Source organism: Thermothelomyces thermophilus, chromosome 4 (genome assembly GCF_000226095.1).
Source record: "Thermothelomyces thermophilus ATCC 42464 chromosome 4, complete sequence".
NCBI lineage: Eukaryota > Fungi > Ascomycota > Sordariomycetes > Sordariales > Chaetomiaceae > Thermothelomyces > Thermothelomyces thermophilus.
In genome coordinates this window covers 1,738,341-1,751,044 of record NC_016475.1, presented here as the reverse complement: position 1 = coordinate 1,751,044, position 12,704 = coordinate 1,738,341, and the positions used below count along the sequence as shown (strand labels likewise).

The following is a 12,704-nucleotide window of genomic DNA, read 5'->3' as shown; positions in this document are numbered from 1 at the left end:
GGCGTGGAAATAAGGGCATACAGAATGTATTATACCGGTGCCGGGGATTCTCACTCAAGAATCGCCTATCGAAGGATCTTTTGCCACTGTGCCTCCTCCTCGTGAATGACTGACTTGTGAATCATCTGACGCAATCCCCCGTACCTTTCCTCTTCTTGCTTGCTTGCAGATGCCGTCTTGGCTATATGCTGAAGTCGTCTCCAATGTCATCACTCCCTTGGTTGAGAACGGACAGTGTGTCTATGTCGCCTTTCTCAAGCGGGTATTCGGAATAGTCATTGAGATGATATGATCAAGATGGCCAAGTCGGAAGCAGATAGATCTTAAGGCAAACCTTGTTATTCCGGGCGTATTTGAGGTACAATGCCGGGACAAAGTGAAAGGGGAACGAAGTCGATCGTGATGCTGGCTGAGCGCAAACGCGGCAGACTCCGAGCCAGCTCCGACGGGGAACGGCAACCATTGCCCACTTAGTGTAATGGTAGCTCATGCGATTTCAAGACCGCGATTGGTGGCGGAGATTTTCAGGGGAAGAAGACTTTAGGTTTCCCGCGCCACCTCGAGCAGGCATGCACATAACACCTCCTGACCGAAACTGCGTTTCTCGACAGGTCCCTTCCCGGAAGGGCCACGTCCTCGGCTAGGAGATAAAGACAAAAAAAGAAAAAGGACCCAAGAATCTTCGAGGTCCGCAGAGCGTCGCTTGGAGGCAACGGAACTGGCCCAAAAAGGGGCTCGAAAAGGGGGGCAAAAGGTAATGATTCCTTGGAAGGGGCTCAATCGGGGATCGAACCCGAGACCTCGCACATCTTCTTGCCTGTTTACTACAGGCGGTGGGTTTTCCACCCGAAGCGCGAATCATACCACTAGACCATTGAGCCGAATCCATTGGTTGATTTCAGGTGACGGAGATTTGGAATCATAAGGATTAAACTGAGAGAAGACCAATCAACCTTCAACCTGTACGGTTCTTTCAAGAGCGAAGGGTTTCGCAGCCGCTGCAAGCCACGTGCAAAGGAACCGTTTCGTCGGGCGACTAGATACATTGTGCAACCTTCCCACGTGAGAAGAGAGTCCTTATTAATTCAAGACCTCTTAGTTTAGTGTTTGCTGAAGCAAGCAGTCTGGACCACAAGATTCGGAGCCAGCTTCGATCTGCAGTGGCCTGCGGTGGGAAAAAAAAAAAAAAAAAAAAGCCTCCGATACCGGAAGGGAAACTCTTCTTTCGCAAATCGAGGTAATGTGCCCGAGGGAAAATGTGTTTTGCAAGCAGGCCGCAGCCAACATCAGCTTAATTAACTCTGTGGGCTATTGTGTGATTCTCCCTCGTTTCTCGTTTTCCCTGGGCGTGCTTGTCAGTCAGGTGCATTTCTGAGTGATATGCGAGGCCCTACTAACCTTGTGCGTACATTCCCTAGTGTACTGTGTAGAGCAACTGCGGTTAAATCATTCTGTTTCTCTGGACTGACAAAAAATAAGGTAGGACGCCACGTGGGCAGGTTTCCAACCTTAAGAGCAAGGACCATGAGGTATTGAGACACTGAGCTTCAGCTGGCTCGGGCGGGTTACCGCATTTAGTAGTAAGATGCGGAGAGAGTGAGACAGCGTTGCACATTTGCGAACGAATTGTAAGAAGGTGCAGGCTGCTTCTACCGTCTCGGTGCTTTGGCACAAAGTCTGGGTAAGGTATGTCGTGCTTAGGAGCGGTGATGACTATTTACGCCGTACATACCTACCAGTTGCCGAGTGAGCTAACCGCCTGTTATGGTCTGGGCTGCTGTGATTGCCGTGACCACCGCGCCACGGCAGAGGGTGCCCCTGGCGATGATCCAACAGGAACTTTCCAGTACGAGCTTGGCAAGAGCCTTGGTTACACAGCAGGGCAGTCCTGTCAATAACCGTTTGGATTGACATTGTACGGAGCACAAGAGATCCAGAAATTCCCCTTACCCTGATACGACCATTGGCCGACGCCGCGGGGTTGAGCAGGAGGATGATGATCAGCTCCCCTTTCAGCCAAGTGATGATGCATGGCAAAGCCTCGCCTCCAAGCTCAGCCTCCGAATCGTCCACCGCAGAGCAGGACGAGACCTCAGCCGGGGCCAGCCGCGGCTCAAGATGCTTGGACATCTTTTCACCCTTAGCTTTCTCCTCACCGCCTCGAGTCTTTTACCATCAGCAGAACACGCCCCCCCCTTCCTATTAGACCACCCTCATCCAACCGAAGATCTGAGGTCGCAGAGAAAGCCCAAGTTCGCATGGCGGACGCGCGCGATCCGGCTGGTGCTGTTGGCCAGCCCGACCACAGCACGCTCGAGGTTGTCGAGGGACACTACCACGACAAGGCAGTCTTCAGCAAGAATGACAAAGTCGCCTACGTCCCCTCCCGCGGGGACTACAAGGTAGTCGTCCAGCAAGAGACCGACGCTCAGAAGCCCGCCACGCCGGGCGCCTACAGCGACCAGAACCAGCCCGAGCAGTATTCCCCCCAGACGACGTATGCCCCAGGCGCATCTGCCTGGAAAGGAGACGCCTTCTCGGCGAGGGAACCTCCGCAGACGGACGGGGGAGGCAAGAAGATTCTTGGATTGAAGAGGCGGACCTGTTTCACCGTCATGTGGGTCGCCTCCCTCCTGGTGGCCATCGGCGTCGGCGTCGGCGTCGGCGTCGGCGTCTCGATGCGTTCAAGCAGCGGCAGCGGCAGCGGCAGCGGCGGCAGCGACGAAGGGGCCGACCTGGGGTCCGACTCCGCCATGCCTCCGCGGACGACGACTCCGGGGAGCACGGGGGCCGGCTCGGCCGACAGCAGCAGCAGCGTGACCGTGACCGGGTCGGCCTCGCGGGGCGCGACCCCGAGCTCCGTGACCCTCACGGCGCCGCGGAGCACGGCGGCGGTGCAGATCGGCGGCGTCGGCGGGAGGTGCTCCAACAACTGGGGCGCCGACTGCATCTGCCTCGACCGCGACGTCTGCGTCAACCGGTGGCAGGGCGAGCCCATGACGGGCACCGGCCCCGGCGACTGGCCCTGCCCCGATGATCCCAACAACATCGTCGCCTGCATCGTCAAGCCCTGCCTGGGCAAGCCGGAGGGGTCGCAGTGCATGTGGAGCGAGGCGTGCAGGCAGGTAGATAACAGTAAGTGCTTTTTTTTTTTTTTTTTTTTTTTTTTTTTTTTGCTTTGTTTTCTTCCTTTTCCCTTTCGTTGATTCCCCTTCTATCCCCTTTCTTTTTTTCTTCTCTCTTTCTCCTCTTCTGTTAAACTGTTAATTCTTCTTTCTTCTTCTCCTTGGGTATCCTGCTGCCACTTCGTTCTTCCTCCTCCTCGATGGATGTTTGGAAAGTAGCGCACTCCAGGCGCTAACCAGCCGCAAGCAACCGCTTCAGGTCCGAGATGCCCCGGTGGTGAGGACTTTGTCTGCTGCGACCATCTCTGGTAGACAGAAGAGTTCGAGCTTGCTAGGGAGGTCAGAGGCGATCAAATCGCAGGGTATTGTACCTTCTGCAAACGGTTGCTTCGTTGGCTCTCCTTACCTATGCGTTGTGGGAAACTTGAGTTGGTTCAAGACGGAAGGTGCAATTTCCTCTAATAATTGGACTAGGAACGCAGACCGCTTCATCTCGCGGGAGAAGGGCAAACCGCGACTGCCTCGAAGAACCGGCGTCCGCGGCAAGAGCCCAAGGCGTCAGGGCTCAGCACGGAATCTTGTTGTACGATACCTAGGGTTTTGCCATGGCTGCGCATTACGAAGAGGCTATGAATCATGTGATGGGTAATGTGCTTATGACCGGCTAGGGTGCATAATAGAAGAACCCGTCTTATTTCCTTGGGTCCTGGACATGATCATTTTTTAATCATTTCCCGGACGTCTCTTGCCTTTTACAAGGTGCATTCATGGACCTATATTAGCAGAGCTGCCTTGTTGTGCTGTTGATGGTTATTATCTTGCTACTCAATTTTTTGTAAGAAGTCCGAACCTGCTGATTATTAAAAGGAGACTCTGACAAATTAGCAACAGTTGATAACCTAATTAATCCAAACGAACTAGATGCCTGTTTAATCAACATACCCGGGCTGTGAGTCAAGCTGCATGCTCTTCATATATATATGCTGTGCAGCCTTTGAATGGTTGATATTAACTCGTCCCAGGTCCCTGAAACCGACCAGCAGCAAAGGACCTTAGCAAAGCCCCTCGAGTTCAGTGCTTACTAATTTAGGCGCGCATATGCGCTTGGATCCCTTCTTGCAGTGATGTGCTCAAGAAAAAAAACAAACGCCGCCCAACCTTGACAGAACCCCACATCATACATCAGGCGAAACATTGTCTTACGTCAGGAAATTATAAGTCCTCGTTGAGTTCTTCTGCAGAGAACGCGACCATGTGCTTAGACTTTTCCAATTCAAAACGAAGGGAACTCGCGAAGCTTCTCCTCTCCTTTCAATCACCCTTTGATCTCAAATTGGCTCCGATATCGCACACGAGATGCAAGCGGGCTGTTGGTCTAGTGGTATGATTCTCGCTTTGGGACCGCAGTGTTTTGCGAGAGGTCCCGGGTTCAATCCCCGGACAGCCCCAGACGCGACCAATTTTTGGTGTTACGTGTGGCTGATCTTGTGCAGAAAAGGTGAAGAGCAACAATGAATGCTCTTGTTTTTGCATTCCTTTATGTTTCAAGGCACCATTGTGATTATAGACCCTGGTTAGCACGGCTTTGTCAATTTGGTACCCAATTCGGGACGTCTAACATCAACCAGATTATAAGTGGTTTTATATTTGTCGCCGTTGTTCTTCTGAGCCTAGGACATAACGATGGTGTCCGAGGCCACGGCTCTATCGTAGCTGCCCCTTCCTTCCCCCTACCTCTTCCTTCATGCTACTCAAAAACCGCACAAAGCCCTACTCCCCACCACCGACATTCGAATGCGACGTCCCGGGCCTACTCCCTCCCAACCTGCGCAGCTTGCTCCCGGTCTTGGTGTTGAACAGGCTCTTGACCCTCCTCAACCGCGACATCATGTCCTTGTCCTTCTTGGCCCTCGCCTCCTCGTCATCCAGCCCATCGGCGCTCTGCCGCACCCCATCCCTATCCCCATCCCCATCCCCATCGTAATCCTCATCCGCGTCCCCGACCGTGATCCTCGGCTGGCAGCCCGCTGTAACCGGCCGCCCGGGCGTCTTAGGCACCCCGTCGTCGGCTCCGGCCCTTCCTCCGCTACCATCACCGCTCAACGACGACGACCCCGCCCCGGGCGCGGGGACGCTGCTCTTGCTCCTCCCGTGGCCAGGGAGGACCGCAGCCTCGATCCTCCGCCCTTCCTTCTCCGTCGCCTCCTTCCGCCTTCTGGCGGCGCTCCCGCTCCCGCTCCCGGCCCCGGAAATCCTCTCCCGGATGAAGGCCTCGTTCCTCAGCCCCTGCACCAGCACTTCCCAGGCCGCCATGCCGGCAGGCCCCGACGAGGAGGAGGAGGAGAAGGAGGAGGAGGAGGACCGCGCGCCCGGGTTCCGCTGCGCCGCCGGGTTCTTCCACGGGCAGAAGAAGCGGTGCTCGCGCAGCGGGTCGAGGTGGTCCATGGGTGCGGGGACCACCACGGCGCCCGTGGCCGGGTCGACCTCGCGCGACTTGAACATCCACAGGCCGAGGCGCCGCAGGCAGGTGTGGCACGACGCGCTGTTGGGGACCGGGTTGCCGAGCTGCGGGTGGGTGAGGGACTGCCACCCGAAGAGGGCGAGCGCGAGGGCGGGGCGGTTGATCGTCGGCTCGGCCGGGGCAGCCGAGGCAGCCGGGGAAGGTGTGCTGGCGGGGTTGGAGTTGGAGTTGGGGTTGGGGTTGGCTTGGTGATTATTATTATTATTATTGTTTTTGTTATTATCTGCCGCCGCTGCGGGGGGATGCTTCGGCGGCGGGTCGGTGAAGAAGGTGGGCGGGAGGTACGTGATGATGGCGTCCAAGTCGAGACCCGGCGGTAGGCGGAGGTTAAATTCGTAAGGGAGGAAGGCAGCGCGCTCGCACAGTTCGTCGTAGCGCTGGCGGAGACCTTGCAGGGCGAGCTTGGGGTTGGGGAGGGGCAGGCGAAGGAGGGAGTCTGGTCGGGCAAGATGGGTTGGTTAGTTAGTATGCGAGGGATGTGCTGCGAGGTACAGGACAAAATAAATGTACCAAACAGGCAAAGGGAAGGGGGGAAAGAAAAAAAAAAAAATTAACCCACCATCACAGCCCCTCTTCCTCCAGAGACAGTCCTCCGCGTGCGCCTCGACAATCAGCCTGACGTAGGTGTCGACGACGGACTCGGCGACCTCGGACGCGATCAGCACCGCGATCTCCTTGCCGTCCACCTCTTTCCGGTTCACCTTGACGGCCAGCTCGCGGCCGCACAGGGCGCACTTGACGCGCTCCTTGCCCTGGCACACCCAGCCGCGCTTCGCCCACTCCACCTCGTTGACGCGGTCCGGCTTGGGCGCCCAGTCGGTCAGCTCCTGGAAGGTCGCGAGCCGCCGCAGCAGCTGGTCGCGATCGCCGGGGCAGTACTTTGGCGGCGGCGGCAGGCCGTCTCTCGGGTCGGGCGCGGGGCTGGCACTGGCACTGGCACTGCCGGGCGTCCACTTCCTCAGCGTCACGTTCGAGACGGTTGTTGTTGTAGTTGTTATTGCCGGCGGAACGCTGCGTATGCTCGCGGGGGACGACCGCATCGGGGTGGTCTGTAAGGTTGCGTACTTGGAGGGCGTCGGCGTCGTCGTCACCTCGCCGAGACGTCGCCTCTTCTGGAGATCGAGACTGCTGTCGCCGCCCGCCATCGTCCTCGACGGGTGCGCTGATGACCGCTGCGAGAGTGGCGACGATGCGGGATCCAGGCTCTCGCGGTCGCTGCGGTCGCTGCTGTACTCGTTCGGTAGCTGGTTGCCGATGCCCTGGAGGAGCGCATTGAACTTGCGCTTGACGGTGGAGTTCATTTTGCTGTGTGCCGCGATGTGCCTCTTCCACCGTGTACTGTGCTCGGCGGCTGCACTGCGGCTGCGCTGCGGCTGGCGATGGGTGCGGATGGTGGTCGCCCGAGTGACGGACCCCACTGTTTGGGTCGTTCGCGGCTGGCTTCAGCAGCAGCGTTCAGTGGGGGGAAAAGAGCACCAGCCTGAGCTTCGTGTATGTACAGTAGTTAGTGCAACAAAGCTAGGTAGGATAGACGGTGTGCAGAACATCAAGATCAGATGAAGTTAAAAATAAAGCAAATTTTCTTCTGCCCGAAATGCTCGTTCCTGCGAGCTTTTTGACCCCAGACAATTTGCGATGGGAGCTTTGACAAGTTAGAGGAGAGGACCTGGAAGAGCAGCTGGATTTGTTGGCGTGTTAGCTTCCAAGCCCCGCACAGTGCTAGTTAATATTCAACCAACTTCATACCCCAAACTCAGGGACTTGCACTACTGCTGTGTGTATTAAGTTATAGTCTTGTTTGGTATCATCAAGCCACTTTCTGACGGAGCGTCTGCCGCGAACCTCTCTACCACACAAATTGAGTGTCATTGATCACGTCATCAACGGGACAAAACACACATCAAACATGTTCTCTGTAGCATTCAACAAGAACATTATAGGGGTATCTAGAGCAATGCATTCCATGTGGATCCCAAACTCCCTCAGTCCCCAGATTCCCTTAACGTCCCACTCTCTCATGTTTTGGCCAAAACCTTCATTCTTAGTCGTGCGAGAGTAAACCTGCTATCCCAAAGAAAGACGAAAAAAGAATGTAAAAAAAAAGAGCACCATCTCACTCGATCCGCCTCTCGCGGTACCCGATCCCCTGCACCCTGACCCGCAGTGCCAGGGAGCTGAGCACGACGCTGATGCTGCTCAGCGCCATGGCCAGGCTCGCCCACACGGGGTCCAGCCGGACGTGCTGCCCGCGGCTCACGATGGGGTAGAAGGCACCCCCAGCCACGGGCAGGGCGATGCAGTTGTACACGACGGCCCAGCCAAAGTTGAGCTTGATGCGCGAGAAGACGACGGCCGACAGGTCCAGCAGGTCGACTACCGCCCGCAGGTCGCTCTTGACCAGCACGAAGTCGGCGCTGCTGATGGCCACGTCGGCCCCGGACCCGATGGCGACGCCCACGTCGGCCGTCGCCAGCGCGGGCGAGTCGTTGATGCCGTCGCCGACCATGGCGACCATGGCTCGCTTGGTGGCGGACTGGCCCCTGCTCCCGCTCCCGCTCCCGCCGGCACGCGCTTTGAGCGTCGACTGGAGGTACTTGATCTTGTCCGCTTTGCCGGTCGGCAGCACGCCCGCGATGACCTGGTCCGGGGGGATGCCGAGCTGGGAGGCGACCGCCGAGGCGGTGGTCGGGTTGTCGCCGGACAGCATCCACACGCGGGTGCCCCGGGACCGGAGGGCGCGGATGATGCGCGGTGCCTCGGGGCGGATGGGGTCCGAGATGGAGAACGCCGCTGCGAGAGTCCATGATTGGGAGTCCGCGGCGCGGGTGGCAACGAGAGCGACCGACTTGGCTTCGGATTTCCAGCGCTCGAGGGCGGCCGCTGTCTGGGCGGGGATGGCGACGGAGAAGTCAGACATGAAGGATTCATTTCCGACGGCGAGCTCGAAAGATGATGCCGGGTCGGTGGCCCGGTACGTCGCTCTCAGCCCTTTTCCGGCAACTTCTTGGAGGTCATCAACCGTGGCCCGGGAGGATGTTTGGGTGCTGCAGAAGGAGACAACGGCCTTTGCGATCGGGTGACTGCTGTTCTCTTCGACCGCCTTCAGCGCTGCGAAGAGGGCGTCCCTCCGGGCGGCCTCTTGGGCGTACACCTCGGAGTCGGTGATGCTGGGCTCGCCGCCCTTGGTGAGGGTGCCCGTCTTGTCGAAGACGACGCAATCGATCCTGCTAGCCTTCTCAAACGCCTCGCCACCGCCCTTGGCGAGGATCCCATGCTTCGCTGCGAGACCACTGCCCACAAAAATCGCGGTCGGCGCCGCGAGAGCGAGGCCGCAGGGGCACGCCACAACGAACACGGCAATGGCGAATTGCAGCGAGAAGGCGACCCAGCCGCCGGAAGTAACGTCCAGGTAATGCTCGGGGATGTGGCCACCTAGTCCGAGCGAGAGCCAGAGGATCCAGGTGAGGACGGCAATGAAGGTGACCACGGGGACGAAGTACGACGTCAGCATGTCCGCGACCTGCTCGATCGGCGCCCTCTTCGTCTGGCCCTCGCGGACGACGTGGACGATCTGGTCTAGCATCGACGACCCCGCCACGCCGGTGATGCGCACCAAGAGCGAGGCATCCTTGTTGACCGTTCCCGAGAACACCTGGTCGCCCACCGCCTTCTTGACCAGCCGTGACTCTCCCGTCAGGCTAGACTCGTCAAAGTTGCTCTCCCCCCCCACGACGGTGCCGTCCGCGGGCGGCGACGCGCCGTGAGTGACGCGCACCACGTCGCCAAAATCGAGCAAGTCGGCCTTGACAAGCACGTCTTTCTCCTTGTCCGTCCCGTACCCCTCGACGAGGGTCGCGGTCGTCGGCCGCAACTTCCCCAGCATCTCTACCGCGTCTCCGGTCTTAGACTTGCTGTAACCCTCAATCAACCGGCCCAAGAGCAGGAAGAAGGTCAGGAAGACGACCGAGTCAAAGTAGAAATTGGAGTCGTTCACCTCGTCCAGCTTGTTCGCGGCGGCGGCGATCAGCTGGCTCACGGACGAGATGTAGGCAATGGTGGTGCCGAGCGACATGAGCGTGTTCATGCTCCCGAAGCGGTAGAAGCGCTGCAGGATGGGGACCCGGCTGCCGGGGCGCCAGAGGGTGCGGATCTCCTTGATGGCGCGCCGGTGGAACAGGTCCGCGGCAAAGAAGTAGACGGGCGTCGCCATGATGAAGAGCGCAATCTGCGCGCGGCTGATGCCCGACGTCCACGGCCTCATCAGGAAATGCTTGGTGGGGTTACTGGAGGGGAGCAGGGACATGTAGACGATGCCGATGATGAAGGTGGGGATGCAGACGACGCCGGTGAAGATGACGCGTAAGAGGATCTGGAGGCGGTGTTTGCGCTGGATCTGCTTAGAGCGCTCTTCGAGGGTGGGCGGGTGGTAGATGGCGGCGGTAAACCCCGGGTCGCTGGCCTCGATGGCGGCGAGGATCTGGCGCACTGTGAACGTGGGCGCGTCGGGGACGTAGCTGAGCTTCATGATGGGCCGTTTGCGGCTCGGCGGGGTGAGAACTTCGAGGTGTCGCCTGAAGCCGGCGAGGCTTTTTGTCACGCGGTCCGGGCAGTGTTCGCAGTAGAGGCCGTCGACCCGGATCTCGACGGTCCGCCTGCGTTCTTCGGCCGCTTCTTGGGCGAGGTTGATTACCGTGTCAAGGGTCGCGTCGTAGCCAAGATCCTCAATCGCTTCCACTAGCCTGTCGGCGTTGGCCCGGCCCTCAATGTCGGCCGAGGCGCTATTGGTGAGTAAGTTGACAGTGATGTCCTTGACCCAGTCCTTCTTCATCAGTTCCCTGGTGATGGTGTTGGAGCAAGCGGCGCAGGTCATGCCCCCGATAGCAAGGCTCGCTCGCCAGAGATCCGAGCTTTCCGTGGCTTTGCGCTTCCCTTGGCTTAGGTCAGTGACCGAGTCCAGAGTCGCCTCGTATCCGAGGTCCTCAATGACTTGAACGAGCTCGTCGGCTTTGTCCCTTTCCTTCACGTCCACCACGGCGCTGTTTCCGACGAGGTTGACCACAACGTTTGCGACCCAGTCGTTCTTCTTGAGGCCCTCGGTAATCATGTTGGCACAGGCGGAGCATGTCATGCCTCCCACGGCGAGCGATACCCTCCAGAGTGATGGCTGATCCTTATCGCCTCCGATGGCGATAAAGGGGCTGGATGACGTGGTGGGTAATGGAGCCAAACTAGTGATGGGCGTGCTCGGAGTGGTGGTATGTTGGGACACGATGTTCAATACTGCCTTCTCGTCCGTCAGGGTGCCCACGGTGCTCCGGCACTGTTCGCAGTTCTCGAGATGGGCCCGGCTCTTTTCAGACGGGGAAGCCTGCGACGGCACGGGCCGGAACCAACGGGCGAGGCCAGACACCGGAAGGCCCATGTCGTTGGTGCTGTTGCTGAATCTGCTGTCGCTACTCTCGCCGTTCGGCTGAAACTCTCCCGTTTCAAGATCCGAGTCGGAGATAGTGCCAGACGAGGTGGTTATTCCGCATACTTCGAACCCGCTCTCCTCAAGGGCTTGGCGCATCTGCCGGAGAGATGCGTCTGGGGCGTGCTCGACGGTCACTACAGAGGTGACAACGTTGGGTGAGACCCATTTGACGAGAGAGCCGCAGGATCCGTGGAGGGCGCTCTTTATCGTCGACACACATGTGGGACAGTGAAGGTTGGCGAGCAGAAATGAGGTTGAGACTGTCTCGGACGGCCCGGCTGCCACCGGTCGGCGGCTGGAGGGTGGTGCCATGATGGTACACAAAACAGCACCTGGCTGCGGGCTGTCCAACTCGGGCTGCTCTACCCCCACTGCTTAACTGTTGATCTGCTGAACCAAGAGAACAGGCAAGCAGTGTCAGAGCCCGGGTGGCCGGAATCTACCGGTGCCTCTTCGGCTGCTTGGTGCCGAATTGGTAGCAGAAGAGTATGTGTGCGACCTTGGGTGATTGGCGATGTGAGTTGAACGTGGCACACGAACATATATTAAGGGTTGCCCTTCTGGGAAATATGCGGACCTTCGGGGTGCTGTCACCCAGCAGGGTTATATCGGCTGAAGTACGAAGTAGCTGTTCTGTGCAGCGTTTGCTACCTTATTTGCTCGTAAGGAAGAGGTAGTAATCTTGGAATGCGGGACGGGAGGATGGATGCAGGTTGGAATGAAGAAGAATTGGCGAGACGATGCATCGAACAGGAATAGAAGTCGGACTGGATTATATTAAGATTGATGATCAGAGGGGGGCAAACAAAGGGCGTATTATAAATTATTAGGACGGGAGGGGGGGCAACTGACCTGTTTCCATACGCAGAAGGTCATCGATGGATGAATGGTTTCTACGCTCGTCCCCGTACCCGAGTGATTCATCAGCTGCTCTTTTACGCACAAATGTCGCAGGGTTTGGTTTGTTGCCGGGTGCCAAGATTAGCAGCGGCGGTCTGGATTCCGTGATGTTTTGGGGATCCGCCAGTCAAGGGTGGTCAGTTTGGGCAGGGTTCATGCGCAATACAGCAGAACATGTTATTTTGTAAGTGGTCGCGGGTTGACCTGCCCTGCTTTGCTTCGTGCAACGGCGTGATGACGGTGACGGGACGACGGTTGCTGGTTTCCCCGGATTGTTATACCTCTGTATTTCGGATCTTAAGTATACACTCTCCGCCACAACACACAGGATTGGCGGATTTCAAGAGGAATGTCGTCAGTTGGCTGATCCAGTTGTGTTCTTCTGGAAGTCGATGCCAAGATTTCGATGCAGCAAATCAACGGAGGAAATCAGGGTGCGGCCAGGCAAGTCAATCGAAGGGAACAAGGTGTGGCAAAGATCCAGATGGGTTCTTCTCATTGGTGCCCAAGATTCGGCGCACAAAAGCCGCAGCCGGGTTCGGGGACCGGCTGCCCATGGCCCCACATGACGCACCTGCCACTGCCCGAGCTGGAACCCACTTTTGTGCCCGGCGACTTCTTGCTCTGCAAATGGCTGGAAGTAACTACCTATGGCCGGGGCGGAAGTCGGCCGGCATCCTCACGG

General features: G+C 58.0%; 3 protein-coding genes and 2 non-coding genes across 5 annotated transcripts; 2 read left to right on the top strand and 3 right to left on the bottom strand.

Moving 5' to 3' along the window:
* Positions 1-772: 772 nt before the first annotated feature.
* Positions 773-881, bottom strand: MYCTH_t110. The gene has a single exon. It is a non-coding gene; the product is annotated as a tRNA-Pro (tRNA).
* Positions 882-2,078: 1,197 nt separating this feature from the next.
* MYCTH_2306305 (uncharacterized protein) lies at positions 2,079-3,972 on the top strand. The gene is made up of 2 exons (XM_003663959.1): positions 2,079-3,135; positions 3,600-3,972. The coding sequence occupies exons 1-2, from the start codon at positions 2,259-2,261 to the stop codon at positions 3,719-3,721; spliced, it is 999 nt and encodes a 332-aa protein (XP_003664007.1). The 5' UTR covers positions 2,079-2,258; the 3' UTR covers positions 3,722-3,972.
* Positions 3,973-4,489: 517 nt separating this feature from the next.
* MYCTH_t126 lies at positions 4,490-4,573 on the top strand. The gene has a single exon. It is a non-coding gene; the product is annotated as a tRNA-Pro (tRNA).
* An 84-nt stretch (positions 4,574-4,657) lies between these two features.
* Positions 4,658-7,323, bottom strand: MYCTH_2306302 (uncharacterized protein). The gene is made up of 2 exons (XM_003663958.1): positions 6,206-7,323; positions 4,658-6,082 (listed from the first exon to the last, which is right to left on the bottom strand). The coding sequence occupies exons 1-2, from the start codon at positions 6,945-6,947 to the stop codon at positions 4,896-4,898; spliced, it is 1,929 nt and encodes a 642-aa protein (XP_003664006.1). The 5' UTR covers positions 6,948-7,323; the 3' UTR covers positions 4,658-4,895.
* Positions 7,324-7,759: 436 nt separating this feature from the next.
* MYCTH_102797 (ATPase, P type cation/copper-transporter) lies at positions 7,760-11,431 on the bottom strand (the record flags this gene model as incomplete). The annotated part of the gene is made up of 1 exon (XM_003663957.1): positions 7,760-11,431. One exon carries the CDS (start codon positions 11,429-11,431, stop codon positions 7,760-7,762), a length of 3,672 nt encoding a protein of 1,223 aa, XP_003664005.1.
* Between the last annotated feature and the right edge of the window lie 1,273 nt (positions 11,432-12,704).